General features: G+C 48.7%; 1 protein-coding gene across 2 annotated transcripts in view; it reads left to right on the top strand.

Moving 5' to 3' along the window:
• The first annotated feature begins 174 nt into the window (after positions 1–174).
• Positions 175–21360, top strand: part of slc15a4 (solute carrier family 15 member 4) — a 31436-nt gene continuing 10250 nt past the window's right edge. The window contains exons 1-8 of one of the 2 annotated variants that reach the window (XM_064353998.1): positions 175–381; positions 1104–1727; positions 4118–4413; positions 5360–5501; positions 5730–5816; positions 9118–9301; positions 14816–14974; positions 20106–20264. In XM_064353998.1, the coding sequence (XP_064210068.1) occupies positions 1152–1727; positions 4118–4413; positions 5360–5501; positions 5730–5816; positions 9118–9301; positions 14816–14974; positions 20106–20264 (1603 nt within the window). In that variant the 5' untranslated portion in view covers positions 175–381; positions 1104–1151. Of the gene's footprint in view, positions 727–1103; positions 1728–4117; positions 4414–5359; positions 5502–5729; positions 5817–9117; positions 9302–14815; positions 14975–20105; positions 20265–21360 lie in introns of both variants that reach the window. The other variant, XM_064353996.1, reaches the window with a different exon arrangement.

The following is a 21360-nucleotide window of genomic DNA, read 5'->3' as shown; positions in this document are numbered from 1 at the left end:
CCCTTTAAACGTCCATCTCTTTGTCAATAAGTGTTTACTGGTTTACAGAGGAAATTGACGGATCATCCAGGAAGTTTTTGGAAAATTACCAATGATTGGCATAGAATGTATCCAGTGGTTCTAATTCCGTTTCACCTTTATAGCCAATGACATGCTAATATAAAGGAAGTGGGCTGACTCTAATGTCACGCGGCAGTACTGTGACTGAGTTAGGCAAGTTTATTTCAGGAATTGTTCAGAAAGTGGGCGAACTTCGACAAGAGTTCCTATTTTCCGCCACGAAACAAATATTACTGGAAAAATAAATGCCGATAAGAACAAACCAACATGAAACATAGCTAGCAGTCGTTAAATGACAGACGTCTGGTAACGAAATCAAAGGTAGCTAGCCTTCATTGTACTGTTTGCTAAATTGTCATCTAGCTATTGCTACACCATTTATTTTAGCTTAATTAACTTGTAGTTAGGCAGCGTTAGATAATTTTGTCAACTAAGCCAGGTTCTGTGTATTGTAGGTAGTAGCTAACGTTAGCATTCTAGCTGTCTAACTAGCGTTATCCATGACATTACATGGTTTGAGCTAGTTAGTTCTTTTCGGGAGGATCTGGCTACATGTATTTGATTGATTAGGTTGAGGAAACGATAGCTGGCTGTGTGTTGCTGGCGCTACTAGTCGGATAACTAAATGACTTTGCCTTCTCACCTAAACGAGCGCATAGTTGGCCGGTAAGTTTTTTTGTGTGACGTTATCTATTCGATTGTAAACATGCAAGCTAGCAAATTTATTTGATGTAGTAAGCAGGCGAATAATATGTCTAGCGAGTCGAACTTGGCTAAAGCCATTCAGAAATCTAGCGTTGATTAACTTGCATTAGTTGAATTAAAGAAAAAAATAATGCACTTTACCTAATGTTACATTTGTCTGTAGATCTACAACAGTTTACACTAAACGTTTGCAAGAGGCTAGCTTGTTTATTAGCTAGCAGATACTTTGCCAGAACGTGCTAGCTTGGTAGCTACCCAAATGAAAACTAGTTCTATGTGGCATCAGTATGAGTTTTGCCTTAATGCCTATATTTTGTATTTGAAACTTTCATTCACAGGCTTTGAGTTTCCCTGTTAGAGGTTCGTCTTAATCTGCAAAGTGCATCATGTCAAGTAGGGAGGTCGGCGAAACCACGCCGCTGTTGGAGAGTGCTGCAGCTGGAAACAGGTTTCAAGGATCAGTCTTTCAGGGCAGAAGACTGGCATGTGCGGCAGTCCTTCTGGCCGAGTCCTTTGAGCGAGTGGCATTTTACGGCATCATCTCCAACCTAATCCTCTTCCTCAATGGGAGCCCTTTCTACTGGGAGGGTGCGCAGGCCAGCCAAGCCTCTCTACTTTTCATGGGGGTCACGTATCTGGTGTCTCCGTTTGGTGGTTGGCTGGCAGATGCCTACTTGGGGAAGTTCTGCACCATCGCCTGCAGTTTATTCCTTTACCTCATTGGGATGCTGTTTTTTCCCATGATTGCGAATGAGAGCACCAGGATTGGACTGTGTGGGGAAGAAATGGCTTTCCCCGTACTGCCCCCGGAGTGCCTGAGCAACAACAGTACTCCCCCAAGCAATGTGTCCTGCCCTACCCGTAAACCCTACTGTGGACCGGCAATCTACAGCGCCCTTGTCCTCGTCGCCTTGGGTGTGGGAACAGTGAAGTCCAACATCACTCCTTTTGGGGCTGACCAGGTACGATCCAATTGGCTGAGGGACATGGTGCTATCCGTGCTCCTTTATGGCATCATTTCTCTTGGCTGAATTTCTGAGGTTTGAAAGCACATTATCTTTCCTGGGGCATTGTAGTTTTATCAGTAATGTTCTGAGGATTTGGCCTTCAAGCACGTTTTGCAAAGAAAGCAGCTCAAATGGGTATCTGTGACTGTGCTGTGTGCCAAGGTAGCTTTCATTTTTGAATGAAGTCAAACACTGAACTGTGGGTTGTTTTTCGGTGAAAGGCATTTCCTTTGATAAGCTGTCATTCATTCCACACACAGACTGATAGCAGCATATCTAAGCTTAGTTTTAAAATCCGTTCTGTTTCAAATGTGCGTGCCGTCCCGGTCTTGGGACACGTTGGTGTCTGCTTAACTGTTTTCTGTGCTGATTTTTACATTCTGGCTATGTTATGCTCCAGTCCCATTAAAAAAAAAAAAAATGTAGCCGCTGGGCTAATATCCAGAATTATTCATTTAATAATTGTTCATTGTAAAATTTTACAGGGAACAATGCATTTTCAGAGCACAGGAAGAAATGCGATGAGTGGCTTTCACAACAATTAATGAAGTTACTACAATTACTGAATATGCTGTATGGCAACCGTACATCATTGATGAGAACTGACCCCCAGCACTGCTATTCATGTGCCACTTCAAACACTGAAGTGCATGAAAGCCCCATTTCATGTCCATTGAAAGCATGCGTTTATCCAGCATCCATGCTTAGGGTTACTGTTGACTCACTTGACTGCATTTGTGTTGTTGTAATTATGTACTGGGGAAATGTATTTGAAGAAGTGTACACAGCCAGAAAATCTAGAACCGCAATGGTCAGTAAGTTAATCATAGATAAATTGGCGTTAGTTTATAGGGGCGGTGATTTAATAACTGTTAAATGAAATGTTGAGGGTAAAGTAACCAACCGTAATCAAGCTCCCTTTTGTTACCGTGGAGATATTAATACTTCTCATTTCCCATTTGTCAATGGTAAGTGTTAAAATTTCAAATATGATTGTGATTCGCATCTGGCCACTTCTAGATATTGTCCTCATAATCAATAGGCTTTGCGGGATGAGGAACTGCTTTTCTCCCCTCTCGGATGTAGAGTGGTGTGCACCTGGTTACTCTCCACCCTCCTGTCATGGTCCTTGATTAATTTAATTGCTTATGTACCAGATGCCAAATGAATTGAAACTTGAATATTGACTGGCAAAATTAGCTGGAACTGGAATTGGTGTGTAAAATGTGCATAAAGAATTTCGGATGATGGACAAGGTAAAAAAATAAAAATAAATAAAATAAATGCTCTTATAAAACCTCTTTCATTGCAGCACATTTTGATGCTCGATTCAAACTGAAAGGAATTAATTGGTTTGCCTGTTGCAGAAGCCATGCTAACACGCAGTGCGGTAGTCATGCATAATTGAGTTGAGCAATTGGACGATGGGCTTTTATATGCATTCATAACCATTTTAGAAACATAGAAGCACAATCTGACTGGAATCCTTACTGGATTTCAGTCAGATTGTGACTGAAAATTTGCCTAATGAGGCTGACATTTCAGTAATAAGAATGGTTCATGACGTCAGTTGTCTGAACTTAAAACGAGTAATGGACACAACATTGTTCACATTTGTTTCCAACAAAAGGTCTGGAATTGTAATGACTTTTTAATCAATGCCTTGATTTCAGGGAAAGCTTTAAAAGGGTTCTTTGCTGTTCATATAAAAACCTAAACTGGCTGAAAGATGTCTTAAATTAGAAGTCCTTTGGTTTAGCAGAACACTTCCACCATCATGTGATTATCATGTGCTTGTATATTGAACAGTTTCGTCCATGCTTATTTTGTGGTTGGCTTCTGTAAAAATGCAAACAGTCAGTGTACTTTAGTTTACTGTTACATAGCTTACTAGTTTTCTTTATAATCCCTGTATTGAATCCCCCCCCACACAGACATCAGGAGAGGATATTTCACAAATTGAATTATATGAGAAAAGATTCATATTCCGTAATTTTAATGTCAGAAAGATGGCTTTCTCTGAATCTTGCATTATTTGATTCTTGTGAATTTTGCTGTCAGGACAGCTAATTTAATTTTACAATTTCTGTACAGGCATTTATCAATAAGAGGTGCAGGTTAATTTGTTTGAGTTGAGACTCTTCCGCACTGGTATTTTCAGAAGGAAGCACAGAATTGCACAATATTGCTCATTCATGTTTTTTTGCCATAATCTTCAGCGATTTCATAAGGAAGTTGACATTTGTGCAACAATAGAAAAACCTTGAATCAAATCATCATTTGCCCTTAAGTTCAATGTGTAGTGTAATTAAATGCGTTTTTTATGGTGAAATGGCGGCTTCTAGGTAAAAGACCGGGGACCGGAGGCGACACGACGGTTCTTCAACTGGTTCTACTGGTGCATCAACCTGGGCGCCATCTTGTCTCTCGGGGGCGTGGCCTACATCCAGCAGAACTTCAGCTTCCTCGTGGGCTACATCATCCCGGCCGTGTGCCTGGGCATCTCGCTCGTGGTCTTCCTGCTGGGCCGCACCGTCTTCGTCACCAAGCCCGCCGACGGCAGCGCCTTCACCGGGGTCTTCCAGATCCTGGCCTTTCTCTGCTGCTCCTCGCGGAGGCCCAAAGAGCCCGACCTACTCCGGTAAGAAAGGGAGCCGTTTTCTCACTGCGCTGCCTTCTCCAAGGCCAGAGTGCTAACAATGAGGGGGAAATAAGTTGTAATACAGAGCCCTACTGAGTTGGTAGTTTCTACCGTCGTTGAATCGTAACTGTGTCCTGGAATATGGGCTTCCACATTTGAACTTCTCAGTACTTTGTTATAATAGGATAGCCAAATGTATTAGTTGGTAATTTAAGCTGAATTTGATGACACTTTATGACCAGCGTTGGACGCCAGGTTGTAAGAAACCGGTGTGTACAGGTCAAGATTGGGCATCTGAGACATGGCGTATGAACGAGTGAGAGAAATCTTTGAGAGAAGAGCAGCTGCCTTTTCCGATTGTTATGCAAGCTTCTCTGTGGACTCAAGAAGGTCCATCTGCTCGAGTACCTGAATTTAAAAAAAGTAGTGTTCTGGGGATAAGCAGTGCCCTGTATGGGTAGCGTGGGATTAGCCGATATCCCGCAGCGTGAGCCTGAAGAGTGAAATCTTCCCCTGATCCGCTACTCTGCCGGAGATTTACGCGCTCTTACTATTCATCATTTTTCTCAACGGCGGAAGGTTGTTCCCACGCGGCGTACCTTAACTTTGAACCAGAATAGAACAATCGGCTTGAAAACCTGACTGATTTTTTTTTTTTCCAGTTGTCAAATCATAGGACCGTTCACAAATTCCTTATTAAGAGACAGTGTCTCCTGGAGAGGGGATTACGGTCTTTGAAAAATTGAGTTTTTTGCCCTCGTTCTAGAGTTACTGTGTTTTAAAGCAAAGAAGAGTTGTCAGTTAGAACCGTCTGTGCCCGTTTTCTTGAGGAAGGAGGCACCGGGTTCTCTAGTCCCTGCTTCCCACTGCTTCGGCTGTCTGGAACTTAACGGTCGTGGTCGGCCGGCCGAAACAAAATTTATTTCTTGATTTCTTGTAAATTGAGGCCCAAGCCAACACTGCTGGACGGTGCCAAAGTGAGCTACGGAGGAAAATTCCCAGAGGAGAAGGTGGAGGAGCTGAAATCCCTGGTCAAAATCATCCCCGTATTTCTCGCTCTCATCCCCTACTGGACTGTGTACTTCCAGGTAAAGCACATATGTCCATTACATACGCACACATACACAAAGGAAGTGCTGCTCTTATCTGAATGCTCTGACTGTGGAAATGCAGATATTTACTTGTGAATAACGGCATGAAATGTTACTGCAGGCTGGTCGTGTTTACTGAAGAAGGGGCCTTTGGGTAATATTGTCAAAGTGTACTTTTGCAACAAAAAAAATGTTCACAACACTACTATTCTTTATGTGAAATAGATGCAGACCACCTATAACCTTCAGAGCCTTCACTTAAAGATCCCAGAATTTGCTGGTAACAGCACCAACGCCAGCACCCCAAATCAGGTAAGTTCTGGGTAAGCTTGTCATAAGAGTCTGAGATATGAAAATGTTATATTTCATCAGCCGATATTGCTTCTGGCTGATGCATCTTTTTGTGGTACTGTTTGGCTGCCTCTACAGAGCCACTCAGACAGCCTTACAAATTTGCAGCACATTCAAATAATGTCTCTCTGCCACATTCTCATTAAGCCAGTACTGAAGTCTCCGCATCTGTTTCCATTCAGTTTCTGTTCCCCTCGGTGTGCGGCAGGTTTCTCCTTGAGGTTTTTCGCTGGAGATTTGTGCAGGCATTCTTAGCCCTCTGGGGAGGGAGATGGGTCCTGTACGCAGCGTAGAACAGCCAGAGACAGCAGCTGGAAGCAGGGAGGGAAGCCGAACCCTGTGGGATTACATCAAAACTTTGACCCTCTCGCTAATCACAGATTAACAACCTGCTGTGTGTGTGTGTGTGTGTGTGTGTGTGTGAGTGAGAGAGAGAGAGAGAGAGAGAGAGAGAGAGAGAGAAAGTGAAACTGAGAGAGAGACACTGTATATGTGTCTCAAAAATTATTGGTCGTGACACAGACAGGAATCCTTTATTTGCTAACAGTCTGACCTTCCTGAGCTCCACCATCACATGACTTGTCATTATCAGTATGTCTCAAATGAGTAGAAGATTTGTTTGAACCCACAGTTTGTCTATGGCCTGAGGATACTTTGAGATCTATTTGAGCAAGTGCTCTGTTTTTGATTTCTTCCACATTTATAATTAATTGTCATGACAGTTAAAATTAAAAGTTCTGTGCAGGGTTAGAAAAAACCTGTGACTTGTTTAATTCCTTTTCCCAACTCAAGGGCAGTGCTATTACCTTTAAAATAGTGTTTTAATTGGAAAGAACGTCAGAACTGTGTGTAGTGAGAGTCAAAATGGAGTGCAGCGGGTTGTGATTTACAATAAGATGTATGAGAGCATTTTCTGTATAGGGGAAGTATGCTGGATGAAAAGTGAACTGAAACTCTTTAGACTGTGGTACTAAGCCCCTGTCTACAGACTAACAGGATGTTCAAGGAGCAAAAAAGGTGTGACATCAGTATTGGTCTTGCACATTTTTGTCTGTTTCACATAGTTGTTGGACCAGTACTTCTCTGCAGAACGTGAAGCCAAAACCGACTATAAAGTGCATTGTTAAATGCCTTTTAAATACAGTGCACAAGTTGCTAATGAAAGATTAGAATGAACCAACTGCTTTAGAATGAAATTACTATTCACAGGTAGGACTGAAGGGAAAATGTACTACAAGACCATGTACACGAGAAGGGGCTGATTTGTGTATTGTCCGTTTCACGGTGGAGGCTAAATGAACTAAAGATGTTATTTTAAGTCTTAAATTCCACGCAGGCATCTGCAAAAGCGGAAGCATGTCCATATTTCCCTTTTAGTAACCAACAAGATCTAAGGAGAAGTGAAAGACCTTTACTGTTTGGTGATAACTTAACGCGTGCTTTTAACAATGACTTGCATTAAGTTGCATAACACACAACATTTGTACGGGAAGAAAGTTGTTTTTCCTTTCAGAGAGCAAGAGTGAAGTTGGCCCCAGCAGGACAGGATGAGTAAGCAGATATGCTGTTACAAATAAGTAGGATTTCCAGTGACTGACAGGGGAAGGGAGCTTACTGACAGTCATTTCCTCCAGCACTGCTGCAGCCTCTCTCCCAGGGAATCGGGCTCGGCCAAGTGTGCAGTTTCATAGTGACACTGTCTGCCCAGTCGGTCCGAGCGCTCCAGGAAGATTGTTCATCCCGCGTTCAGACCGTTTCAGAGTTAGCGGTCGACAGTTGGCGGTGCGAGGCGGGGTGGGGCGGAGTCACTCCCCTCACGTTGTCGTCTCCTCTTAATGAACAATTAAGCAGGCAAATTTGCTCCCTCCACGCTAGGCTCTGTTGGGACAGCTCTGCTATTTAAGCTTGGCTGCGCTCGTTGGCTGATAATATCCCAATTAGGACGCATTGATGTTTGGGATATGACGGCAGGTAAAGGGAGCGGAAGAAAGCTGAACAAACAGGCCCCACTCAACCCACAGTGGCGCATGTTCAAATCACTTGGTTAAATTCAGCTGGGGAATAAACTAAACTATTAGCTTTTTCAAGGCAGTGCTGTTTAGTGAGTTCTTTCAGTGTAAAAATTAAATTTAAATTGCAAAATGAATCCACGGCGATTCAGTTCGCTGATGAATATTTTGTCTTTTATTTATGCATGAAAAACACTTGATAGGACCATATGCATAATGAGCGTGTTGTTCCGGCATCTTTTGACTAATCTCCAAGTCTCATCAGACCCTTTTCCGCAAAGAAGTCCTTAACCCGCAGTGCCCGCCCATTACCAAAACAATCGAGACGAGGGCATTAGGCGGCTGCTCCGCTCAGTTTTACTGCAGGTCATCATCTTTTAAGCACCGCACACCCCCCTTCCCTGTTCCAGGTTTATGAGGGGTCATTACCAAGCTAGGGCAATTCGCATTTCGAATTTTCAGCATGTGTTCAGAGCTATAATTTGGTACAGAAAAATACTGTGTGAAATGGCCTTGCCTGCATGCATTGGACTTGCAGTGCATTGCGTTGGCTTCATTTCTGCACAGTGGGCTCGGAGATCTGTCTTAGCGGAGCGGGTCGAACCAGGAGGAAGTGATTTCTGCCCTGCCAGTCCGAGTTTATTAATCCAGTATTACATTCCTGTAGCTGATTAAGGTCACTCATTACCCAGGGTTGCAGACAGAGGTCACGTGTAACAGAAAGTCTTGTCGCGAGATTAACTGTTGTTGTGTTAAATGTATAAAAACAACACCATTATTGCTGTAATCTCTTGTTTGTGACCATGTATGCAGGGGTGTGCTCAGTTCAGCTGTCACAGCTGAATACAGTATGTTTAAACTCCCGAAAGGCCTTCTTTTATTATTTCAGATTCTATAGGATTTGGTTTTTATGAACCAACATGCTAAATGATTCGTGTTAGGACAGTCTTCAACAACTTTTTAACTGTATCAGATTTTAATTTAGTTATATCAGTTTCAGGGCATCAGTCTAATGGCTGCCCTTGAAGTTTTTGTAATATTTTGAGTTGTATTCACTCTTATCGTGTTGAATTAAGTCCACTAATGTTCTAGTTCTGACCACACGAGGGAGCTAGCACAGTGCTGGAGTTCAAGTAAGATAATGCTCTCTCCTCCGTTATTAATCTCTCTGTGTTGATGCGGGGGCGCCGGCTTTGTGTACCCTTCCGTCGCTTTTGGCACACTCCGTGTATTTTTTTTCCTCCAATTCCCAGAATTCCCTGTTCCGCTTTCCGGCGGCCTGGCTCACCATGTTCGACGCGGTGCTCATCCTCATGCTCATCCCCCTGAAGGACAAGGTGGTGGACCCCATCCTGAAGCGCAAGGGCCTGCTGCCGTCCTCGCTCCGGAGGATTGCCGTGGGCATGTTCTTCGTCATGTGCTCGGTCGTCGCCGCCGGTAAGGGTCCGGTGCGGGCGGGAGGAGGGGTTCGTTCAAGATTTATGCCACTTGCCCCAAGTCACCGGTTCGAACTGTGGGGGGGGGGATGTGGGAGTTTCTTCTCTGGAAGTGGAAGTGTCTTCAACTGTGTGGCCAAAGTGGCAAAGCCTTCCTCCTTACCTCGTGCTCACATCGACTTTGAAATGCGTGTGAGAAACAGCGAGGTGCATTAAGGAGCTGGCTTGGTCAGCTGACTTCATGTTTAGTGCCAGGTAACCCGAGTCACATGCCAGTCATTTATTCCTCATTCTGTGCAGCACGGCTCCTTCTGTGGCTGCCAGTTACCAGCTTAACATGGTTAAATTGTCACAGTAAATTACTGGGAAAAAGTTTGGAAAGTGGATTTTGGAGTTTTTATTTTTTGTTTTTCATGTGGGGTGAGTTGGTAAAATATAGTTAACAGTTTTATGCTAATATATGTGCGGTGTCCTGTCGAAGCTCGACGGGGGTCGGACGGGGAGGGTGAGGTGTTCGAAAAAATATGAAAACGATCATTCAGGACGATTTACATCTCCGTTACGATTGGCCTGTGAACGGAGTTTGAAGCTGAACTAGTTTGACCAGTCCTGCTGGCCTTTGAAGAGTTTGAGACTGACCTTCTGTGTCGGGCGGGTACTCAGAAATCCAGCAGGGAGGCTGTTGGAAAGGTATTCATATTTCTCCCATCAAAACGCAGCTGGCTGGTTGGCCGGCATCCTGCAGATTAAAGCAAAAAAAAAAAAGAACAACAAAAACAAAAAACAAAGCTGTGCTTTGTTTCCAGACTCTGCGTGGTGAACGTGGGAAGCTGTTTCTCCCCTACCCCCCGTTTAATTCTGACTGAATTTCGCAGGATACCGCCCTGAAAACTAAAAAAGGCAGTATCCTGCAGCAGCCAACAGGTCTGCTTTGAAAAACTAATTCACCCCCACCTGTCATTCAATACTTAATAGCTTGACCTAAGGTTAAAACCTTTTTAGCGAACTCTTTAGTACCGAACCCTGCCGTGGCAGGTAGAGTGTACTTTTGAAGTGAACCACAGAATTCTCTCGAGATGGTATCTTAATTCAGGACTAAATCAAATGGGCGTATGCAACTATGTATGTGTTATTGAAAGCTTTAAACAGAAACCTTAAACAAGCCCCTCTGGTGTCAAGTCATTTGATCTATGGTACCCGGTACTTTTAAGTTGCTGTCATCCTGTATAGGCCTATTTTCACTACTTCTTTCTGCCCAAACTATGGTCTTCAGATGTTTTGTCATTGTGGTGGTTTTGGGCTTGGTCTGCCCAGCTGGTGGGGGAATCCCAGAATGTTCTTCAAGAGGAAGTAAAAGTAAAACGGGCCGTGTGCTGGGAGGGTGGTGTCTATGGTTACAGTGAGCCCACATTCCTTGCTACATGGTCATAGTGGGCACTGCCTATACCTCTCCGGTGAAGAGCTGCTGGTCGTGTGCACTGAGAGTGTCACATTCTTCTATTTTACCTTCACCCGTTAGCCTGAACACTGTCATATTAAAGGGAAAGGAAGTAAAGCATTCACCGTGTAATTAGTTTTTTGTGTGTGTGTGTGTGTGTGTGTACGCATGCATATGTATGCATGTGTGCATACGAGTAAGCATGTGTGTGTTTGCTAGCGTGCATGCCTGTGTGTGCGTGCGTGCATGCCTGTGTGTCCGCATGCATATGTGTGTATGTACGTGTGTGGGTGGGTGTGGATGGAAATGAGCTGCCGTACCTCCACCAGGCAGCCTCGCTCACCTGCGCTCATGAATACAGATGCGTGTGTGGCGATGTGCGCAAGCGAATGGAAATGCACACGAGCGCGCATGTAAATGTGTGCATTCGCAGGCTGTCGAGCCGCTCGGCGGGCCCTCAGTCAGCAGGGCCGCCACGTGATTGGCCCGCCCGCCCGCCGCCGGCGTCGGGAGCGGCCTGCCCGGCCCACGCTGGGACGAGAGGGGCGCGTAATGACTGCTCCGGGGACGGGCCGCCCTCCCCGGGGAGAGTCTGGCTCCGCCGGGTCCCGCTCCTCCTCCTCCTCCTCCTTCTCTTTGTAGCGCGTCATTAATAAACCACACCCGACCAGGGGCGCTCCTCGGGAGGTGAACCGCACCGTGTTAACAGGGTTTGCGCTGAGTCCCAGATCCCCAGCCTCCCCATCACCCTAACCCCCCCCCCTAACGACCCCACCTTACGCCGCTTGTTACGTTCGCGGGACAAACGTTCGAGAAGCCTTTCTCGCAGAGACGCCGGGAGGAGGCACGCGCCCGCGATCAGGCCGTTAAAAACGCGACCGCGAGCGGTTATTTTATTGATCAGTCACTGCGGGAGCAGCAACCGCGACTCATTCGGTGCCCCCCCCCGTCGCGCCGTTCGGCTAACGGACGTGCTTTTAAAAATGTAAATCAATACATTTCCAAAGGGATAAAGCGCTCCAGCCGGCGAGCAGATTCGCCCTTTATTTTCTCCCACCTCCATCCCTCACTCCGCATTTATCCCTCGGCTAAAAACGGGGTTATAAAGGGTTTGGTATGTGTCGGGAGAAAGTCATTGAAAACCGCCGTGGTGTAGAGGAGGGTTTACGGCGGTATGCGCGGGCTGCAGTCGCGCACCAGAGCCATCACCCTTTCCCTGCACCGCGCGGCTGCGTCGGGGTCCTACGGGAAATCCGCGCGACCCGGCGACCCGCGCAAACTCCGGGCCCTTCCTCCGCTCCGCCTCTGGGCTCCCGCGCGTCTGCGCGCTCTCTGAAAGAGACCGCGGGAATCCGTTATCCATTAGAGCTCCCCGCATGGCCGGCCAATTCCCATTCCCATTGTTGCCGCCGTGGCGCCTAACCTTTTAGAGGAAATTGCGCTCGCTAAGACGGCGTGACACTTTTTTGTTCGGCCGCCACGCCACCCGGGCGTGGGATTCACGGCGCTCCCGAAACGGAATCACTCGGGCCTGTTTTCAACGCGGCGGCGGATCGGACGCAGATTTAGCGCCGCTGCCACCGATCCCACGTCCTGCAGCGTCAGCAAGCGCCGCAAGGGAGCGTCATCAGTGCGGCTTGCATTTATGCCCATCTCTGGCCGTTTTAACACTGCTGCGTGGGTAAAGAGATCGACGCAGCCGTGAGAGCAGGGCTCCATTTTGGCTCATTTGGTTCGTTGTGAAGACGTTTCTAATTGGATGGAGTTTAATTGGGAAAGCCCACTCCTGTGACACTCGTATTGTTAGTACCAGGTGGTAATTTGTGCCACGTCCCCATACCCAAGGCCGTACTGCTTTAATACAGTAGTGCACAAGGCCCTATGCAGCACTTCAGTACCTGTTGCGTGTGGCGAGGTCCTCGCTTCAGGTTAAGCAGAGGCGTGCCCGGATGCTAACCCGCTGCACGGCTTCCTGTGCCCACTGTCTCACTGTCCACGCCACCCGCAATTCACCAGCGGGCATCGGCGTGCCAGCCCCGCAGCCCGGGAGCACTTCGCCGCTGAGCCGACAGCACCAGACGGCCGTTGTTCACCGGGTGTTTGAGGAACGGCAGAGCTCAGCTGGAACTGTCTTTTCTTTCTTTCTAATCTCTAATCTACTGGACCCAGCGTGGAGTTTTACTGTGTCACAGCCCCGGAGGCTCGAGCGGTTTTCCTCGTAACGCAAGGAGCCAGAAGTCACCGGGTCGGCGCGGAAACACTCCGCGGCGCGGTGTCAGAAGAGGACTTCCTCTGGGCAGCGCCCGCCGTCGGGCCGCGGAGAGACGGACGGTTATTACGGCGGAGGCGGGATTACAGAGCTCTGTCCGCTCTGGAGCGGGGCATTGCGCGCGAGCGTGTGTGATGGGGCCGCCGCCGCCGCCGCCGCCGCCGCGGGGGTTATCTGCAAATAGCCGCCGCTCCGGCGATAGTGGTTATCGAATAAAGCCTTCGGGGGAAAAACACAGGTCCCGGTGACAGCCTCGCAGAGTCATTGTTCTGCAGTCCGGTCTCATCCGTTACAAATTACTATAATCTCTTAACTTTGTACTGCGCTGATTCCATCTGTGCGAAACACTGGCTCCGGCTTGACACTTAATCCTTAATGGTGCACCCCCCCCCCCCCCCTCCCTGTGCACCCCCCCCTCTGGGTCTTGTCATTGTGTCTTGGGTGTTGGTGGATTGTGGTAATCTTACAAGCGCACTTTTTATCTAGAGCGGTCCTATCTGCGTGTTCCTTTTTTACCCTTTTTCGTGTGTGTCTGTGTTTGTGTGTGTGCTTGTTTTAACTTCGCAAACTTAAATGAAGAGCATATGCGTTCAGGGAGTGTTTTAATTGATAAAATCAATAGCAAGATTGAGATTATGGGAAGCACTACCTGAACAGTTTTGAGAACACTGTTGGTACTGTGTTGCTCGGATGGATCAGTTTAATTGAAGTGACATCACCTGTTTCTCCTCAAGCTGACAGACGGCTGATAAGTTTTATATATTACGCACATGTGACATGCGCTGTCCTTCCTGTTTATCTTGTTACGTTTGGGTTTAATCAAGTAGGTTAAGTAGTGGCACATGGACCATGCGTTATAGATGTGATATGAGTGTAGTGGACCACTGTGTTGTACTTGCAGGGAAAGGTGGGTTATGTGCTGTTCTTTCTCCCTCTCTTTCCCCATAAAGATTTCCTCCTGCCTTTTTATATACTGTGATATCTGAGTTCTGGAAAAACTCATTCTGTATCTGAGCGGAGACTTGTGCAAACACGCTGCCTGCTGTCTAGACGGCCAATCTTAAAATATGCGCTTCGCATTTAATTTACTCCGTTTAGACAAGAAATCGCAGTGGCCTTGACTGCAATCAAGCATCAATACGTTGCTTGCTGTCTGAACCCTTTGTCAAACCCAGACCCTTTGAGCTGTGTTTATCATGTCTTGCTTATGTTAAAAAAAAAATGAGAAAGGAATTCAAAACTGGGACTAAATTAAGCCCATGAGTTTTGTAATATGAATTTAGATCATAACATAACATGCTACTAGTTCAATTTCAAGGAGGATTTATACATTTATACGTAGTGCATGCAGACTGTATGCATTCCATTTTAGTCCTGAACAAAAATCAGTTAACTGACTAACCCTTCTTCCATTACCTTTTTTTAATCCTTTCTTTGACCGCACTCTTAAAATTCCTCGGTACGCGCGGCCGTGACCTGTTCGGTCACGGTCAACGGTGTGCAGATGTGGGAGCGCCGTCGGGAGTTTGATTAGCGGGGAGATTATGTGGCCCATCGGTATGGGCAGGGAGTGAGGAGGCCTGCGGCGAAAACGAGGTCACGCGCGTCTAATAGCCAGCCGGCGCGCCGTCGTGCTCAAGAGCGATCGGACCGCCCATCGATCAGGGGGAGGCGAAATCCCGCGGGCCGTGACGTCCGCACGCAGGAGGACGGACCGCCCGCACCCCGATTCAGACGCCGTCTCCGTCAGCGAGGTGTACCGGGGGGGAGACGTTTTAACGATGCCTTTTCTCTCCTCTCCCCCGCAGGGATACTGGAGACCAAGCGGCTGGAGATCGTCAAGGCCTACGGTCCCGTCAACCAGGTCATAGGCGGGGTCACGTACCACGCGGCCGACCTGCCCATCTGGTGGCAGATACCGCAGTACGTGCTGATCGGGATCAGCGAGATCTTCGCCAGCATCGCAGGTAAGGCGGCGTCTCGGGGGTGGGGGGGAACAAGCGCCAAAACGAGGCGGTCGCCAGCTTTTCCGCCGTTGCCCTGACGATGAAGCGCGGCGCGGTCGATTTTCCGATGAAGTTTTTATTTGAAGAATAAAAAAGACCCGGTCGCCCTTAGGAACGAGCTCTCGAGTCGCCGGCCACATCAGCATGTGATCTGCGATCTCTCCGCCAGACGGCCTTAATCCTGGACTCTGCGTCAACTCGATACGGAGGATATCCCCCCCCCCCCCCCGGCTCATCAATCCGCCCTAACGACTCGGCCAATCAATGGCGGCTCTTTTGAGACGCGTAAAAAAAAAAAAAAAAAAACCCCTGCGCATCACGGCTTTTATTTGGCAGGCCTCTCCCCGCGGCATTGTGGGAGGAATCGCTGGTTACGGAATCCACGGCGGTATCAATCACCGAGGCATCGATCCCCGGCGTCGATGCGTTGCTGCGGCCGCCTGGGTCACATTTAGCGCCGCGCTTTAGGGAGCATCGCGCAACACGGCGTCCGTCGCCGCTGGACACCTTTCCGCGTCGCCGTCAGTATGTAGCACAATTCGCCACCATGACACGCACCCCCCCACCCCCCAGGGAACCGGTTCCCGTCGCCTATAACGTTTACCGTAACAATGTTCGTAACTGCGAGCCCCGATTCGGGGCTCCATCTGTGTTGACCGCTCCAGGTGACGGGGCTAAGAGCTCCGGCACTTCATCAGCTTCCGAATCGGCGGGCGCGGCGATGAATGGCTGCCCTTTGCTCTGTCTGGGGCCCGGCCCGCGCTGCACGCTGCAGCAGGGGCCCGGCGCGGGCTGACATTAAGGGCTGTCAGAGCTAAAGCGCGGACAATCGCAGCGTAATGATCAGGGTTATAATGGTCGGGGGGGGGCGGGCTTGTAACTCAAAGGTCGTGGGTTCGATTCCCTGCTGGAGCGCTGCCATTGTTCCCTTGAGCAAGGTACTTAACCTGAATCGCTTCAGTAAAATATCTGACTGTATAAAGGCATCGTATGTTAAAGCGTAGGCTGTGTAAGTCGCTGGAGAAAAGAGTCTGCTAAATCTCACAAAGTAACATAATTGGTGCTGAGGAGCCATTTTTGTGAAGATGTGAGATGAAATCCATGATACAGAATTTTTATGAGATTTAGATTCTTTTTTTTTTAAATAGTTCTTGACTTCTGAAAAGTCTCCCTGAAACACAGCTGCTGTGGAGCTTGTAGGCGATGTGGCCGTGTGTGAGCCTGTGTCTGGAGAGTTTTATCACAGTTGGAAAGGGCTGTTTTTTGGCTGGCTCCTTAAACGCCGGCCTCCCGTGGAGGCCGTGGCATCCCATCCACCCCGGGGCTCGCTGCGTGGTGCTGCGGAGCGTGCGTCTGCGCTACTTTGTTCGCGCGGACACGGCCTCCCTCGGTTTTTGTTTTCTCCCTCCGGCGCCCGCTGCCCCTTCTCTGCCCTCGCCTGCGTCGCCCCCATTGTCCCCCCCGTCTGAAATTCCCTCATTTTGCCCACCCCCTCCCATGGTTTGTCCACCCTGCTGTTTACGCCGCTTTTCCTGGAAGCCAGTCAAACGCTCCCTGTGTCGCCCCCCTCCCCCCCACCCTGGTTTCTTCACACCGGTCCCAGTGCTAATTAGAGCCCCGGGTGCTGCAGACGGCCTTGTGTTTACCCGCAGGTCGGCCGAGCGAGAGGAACTAGCCGGCGACCGTCCGGTTGGGCGTTAAGGGGCAAAGGGGTGAGTTCGGGGGCAGCCGTCCTCGCCATCCCGCTCCCACGGGTCTGGGCTCGGGGCGGGGGGGGGGGGTGGAGTGTGTGGGAACCGAGAGACGAAAAACCATTAAAAAAGTACAGCTCTAATGGGCAGTTCCACCTGTCAGGCTTAGCAGCAGAGCTCCAGTGGCTTTTTAGATGAGACCTTTGGAAGGGAGAGGTGTCAGTGGGCCTGTGATAGGGAAAGGTCAAAGGGCAAACTGAAAGCGAAAGTCACCACAAATAGCTCCCATCAGTTTCACCGGGCAGTTAATGGTTTATGCTTGTAGTCAATGGGCAGTAGGTGTAAGTCCCAAGTGGGGCACCACCCTCCTGTTTTGGCAAGGTGCTTGATCTAAACCGTTTCCTAAGTATCCAGCTGTATAGGTGCAGCAGGCTAAGTGAATATTTTTAAAGGTACGCTGTACGCTGTAAGCGCACCTGTCAGACATGCGTGTGCGTGTGACATGTCTGACACCTCCGTTTCCAGTAGCGTGTCAACCTGCACAGAAGCCGTGTGTGTTCCAATACCTCGTTGTTCTGAGGTGGCGCAAGGTCGGTCCACGTCCTGTGTTCTCATCGGGTGTCAGCCACACAGGTGCTAAAGCACAGGGCGCTGCTTCCTCCTCTGGGACACCTGCTTGTTGCTGACAGGAAGCGGCCGTTCACGTGGGATTTCTCTAACGTTACGCAGTTGATCCCTCTGTCCCTTCCGGGGAATGCGTCCCGGCGTATATAATCCACCCAGTGGCGTTTCACCTCACGGGAAGACTGTGATTCCGCTGAAATCCAGTGCGTCTTTCGTACCGAGCGCTCCACAGCTATCCCGGTATTGCTTTTTATTGCCTTTGTGTGGACGTTTTGCTGTACGCAGAGCTGGCTCCTGCTCCATCTCCAGTGCTCTCCCTGCTCATTATCCAGAGCATTAAGCTTTATTACCGTCCCGGGGACTGGCTCCCCCCCCCCCGAAGCTCTCCTGGAAACGGCGGAATGATCGTTTTGGGCGGAATGATCGTTTTGAAATCTTTTCTTCTTTTTTTTTTTTTTGAGCGAGATGCGCCCGTAACTCCCGCAGAGGTATTTCTCCGTGACCGGCGGCCTCTACAGCCCCCGCGTTTGATCTCCGTGACGTGGAGGAGGACGCTTTCGGGGGTGGCGCTGATATGGAGGCCGGGGTTGATGGAACCCTCCCGGCCCGTGGGTTCATCGCTGGGCCATCGCCACCGCCCCCAGCCTCCCTCCCTGCAGAAACTCGCCGTGTCCAATGGGCTGTTTTCCTTCTCTTTTTTCCCCTTGTTTTGGGTTATCTCTTTAGCCTCCTTCTGATCAGCTCCTGTGTGTCGCAGTGTTACTGTGAAGGCAGAGTTTCTGTAGACATGTAGCTGATTGGTGTAGCTTAAATTTGTGTGTTTTCGCATCTTCAACACAGTCTAGGATGCTAATAGGACCTCTAGAGGAATGCCTGGAAATTCAGTGTACCCGTGGGATTGTATTTCCTTTAACACTTCATGGGGTCATAGGTGACCACATATTCTCCCACTATCCTGTACCACAGAGGAGTGAGGGCAAATTCCTGTGCTCAGACCACTAGATAACCGCTGTCCTCTGGTCACCGGGACCATGATAAACACTGTAAGATTTTCCCCTTGGGGATTTTTAATTATGAATTGCTCTTTGGGAAATGTTAAAGGCTAATGTTATTTCCCGAGAAAGAAAAATCAGCCTTCTGACACAGCCGGAGGGGGGAAAAGAGAATGAAATATTTCAGCTTGCTCGCCTCTTTTTAAGTAATTCGGTTTCGCAGTCGGCAAAGGTCAGTCCGCTTGTTTATGCGTGTTGGCGGAAAGTGGACAACATTTCTAATTCCTCTCCTTTCCTGGCCGGTTTCCCCGGCCCGGAGGTTGAGGTTTGTCTCTCTGCGCGCGAACTGGTGATGAAAACGTGTGAGTGAAATAGTTCCCCCCCCCCTGCAATTGCGCCATACTGACACGCTCTGTTTTCAAGCATGCTTTTCCTGTACGTCACACTGGCCACGCCCCTTGACAGACCTGGGTGGAATGTTCCATTAAAAGGTTACCTGAGGATACAAATAATTGTTTAGTGGTTTTTTTTTTTCCTTTCCTCTTTCCTCCAACGGCAGGCGAATGTGAGTGCAGACAGGCAGCAGTCGGCTTGGCGCGAGCACGGAGGCGGAACGGCGGCGTGCTTTTCTCCCGCTCGCCTTCTCGCCGCTCCTCCCGTCGCGGGGCTGCACTTTTTTTTTTCTTTTTTCCCTTCTCCTCTCCACCCTTTCCCTCCTTCCCTGTTCCCTAACGAGGCGCATTAGTTCCGGTGCAGGCGCTTGGCGGGGAAGCCGTGCGTCTCTTTAATTTGTGGTAATGTTCCTCTCCCGAGGAGGGTCTGGAAAGGCACCCTTGCTTAACCATACAGCTGTAATCTCTGCTGACAGCTGCAGCTATAGGGCGTAATTTGAGAAATCACAGGTTTGAGGCGCCATGAAATTACCCATGTCACCCGGCAGGCAGAGGCGGCCTCTCTCGCGCTGACAGAAAACGATTTGATCTTTTTTTTTTTTGATGATGCATTAAATATTGAGAGACCTTTCTGGAAACAATTCCAGCCGCAGAGGTATGCTTTTACCCTCCACCCCCCCCCCTTCCCCACCAGTCACCTTCGCAAAGCAAACAAACAAACAAACACCTGAGCTGAGTCGGAGACCGCAAGGTTTGGCGAAGGTTTTGGAGTGAGGAGCGTTAGCGCTGTCGACCTGTGAGCGACTGGAAAAACAACGGGGCGCGAATCAGCAAGCGTCCGGTCCTCATACGAATCGCTCGGGTTGTTTTTACGGAGCAGAGGAAGGTTGTTGTGAAAAGAGCTCCCTCATAGTGAGTTTGGCCAGTTTTGCAGCGTGGTGCTTGAGTGCTGTCAGTGTGGTTCCTTCCTCCTCGCCGACTGGTTTCGGTGTGACTCCGGTGGCGGGAGTCGCACTGTCAGGGATCCGCTGGTCTCCGTAACGGTAGATCACAGCAAGTCTGCTGCCCCATCGCAAGCACGCTGAGGTGGATGAGCAACAGAATCAGAAACAGAACCTACAACTTGCCACAAAGTTTAGCAAAACTCTGGGGCTTGCTGTACAGAAAACCTGTACAGAAAACCTTTAGTCTTACTAAACTGCCCCTAACATGGTCCCCTGATCATAACAGCCAGGTATTCATGAAGTGATATCATTTTAAAATGGTGATTGTGTTTACTTTTTTGATTACTGAAGCCATCCATATTATGGCCTGTTATGTGTCTGTGATGTATGTGTGAGTTTGAGCGGTGGTGCAGATGTTGACGGTCCTGGACGCTGTGTTCTCCCCGCAGGTCTGGAGTTTGCGTACTCGGCCGCTCCCAAGTCCATGCAGAGCGCCATCATGGGCCTGTTCTTCTTCTTCTCTGGTATCGGCTCCTTCGTGGGCTCCGGCCTGCTCGCCCTGGTCTCCCTCGAGGGCATCGGATGGATGTCCTCCCACAGAGACTTCGGTAAGGTCGCCGGCAGCCGCGGCCAGGGAAACGGATGAGCAATGTCAAATGCCGTCACAGTGATGAATGGCTAGCTTCTAATTAATATTATTTCCTGTATATAGTGCATGACAGTACAAATGCATGTTTTCGTACCTTTGGAAGTAATTTTTTATGGACCCAAAATGGATACTTTTGCTGGGGCATACTTTGTGCTTTCACTAACGGTTTTGTGAAATGATGTATTCCATTCCTATTCAAGGCCGGAACGCAGAGCGTAAAAACCGTTTGACTCGTAATGTGTAATGGTAATGACGTGTAATTATGTGAAAGGTACAATTGCATTCATTTTCCCAAACCCAGGATCAAATAATATGCCTCGAATTTGGTCCGAGTTTTTCAAGGTAACTTTAAGATAAGGAGTCTTAAAGATAATATTTTCGGAAAACAATCGCGGCCGAATATTGCGAAGCGCTGGCGAAATAGCGGGCGAAATTGCCGGTCGCCGTTTTGGCTCCGCAGGTAATGGCCGCAAATTGAAGTGGCGGCTGAGAAGGGGAGCTCAGCCTGGGATTACGGCACCCTCCGGCCCTTGGGCCGCGAGTCTCTGGGATCTCTGCCGGAGCCGCCGGCTGGGGCCCTGCTCAGAGAGCGTCCTTTGTGACTGCTGAGCTGTCGGCTCGGATTCGCTCCCCGGGGACAGCCCCGTTGACTCTGAGGTTTAGCGCCGCGAGGTTTGTTAGCCTAGCGCTGATCTTAATCTCTCGGAGTCGCGCTGGACTGCACTAGCGCGGCCGGGTTGACTGATGCTATTGACCTACTGATGTTTTTTTTTTCTTCCCCTCCATTTCAGTTTTTGTGCATGTTTTCAGTTGACCCCCAATGGTTTCTGTGCTCGATGGATGCTTTAGACATTTGCCTGAGTTTCTGAAGGCCTGCTGGATTTATTCCGGCTGAAATAAGGACTTTGGGGATTTGTGGTCTGAAGCAAAGTCTCTCGTACAAGCAGCTTTGGAGACTAAAATGTCCACCAAAACTGAAAATGTCAAAAAAACTTTAACTTTAAACTGTCCCATTAGACTTGCAGTTTAAAGCCTTCAAGCAGTTGGAAAGTAGT

Source organism: Anguilla rostrata, chromosome 10 (assembly GCF_018555375.3).
Source record: "Anguilla rostrata isolate EN2019 chromosome 10, ASM1855537v3, whole genome shotgun sequence".
NCBI lineage: Eukaryota > Metazoa > Chordata > Actinopteri > Anguilliformes > Anguillidae > Anguilla > Anguilla rostrata.
This window is presented reverse-complemented; position numbering and strand designations above follow the sequence as displayed.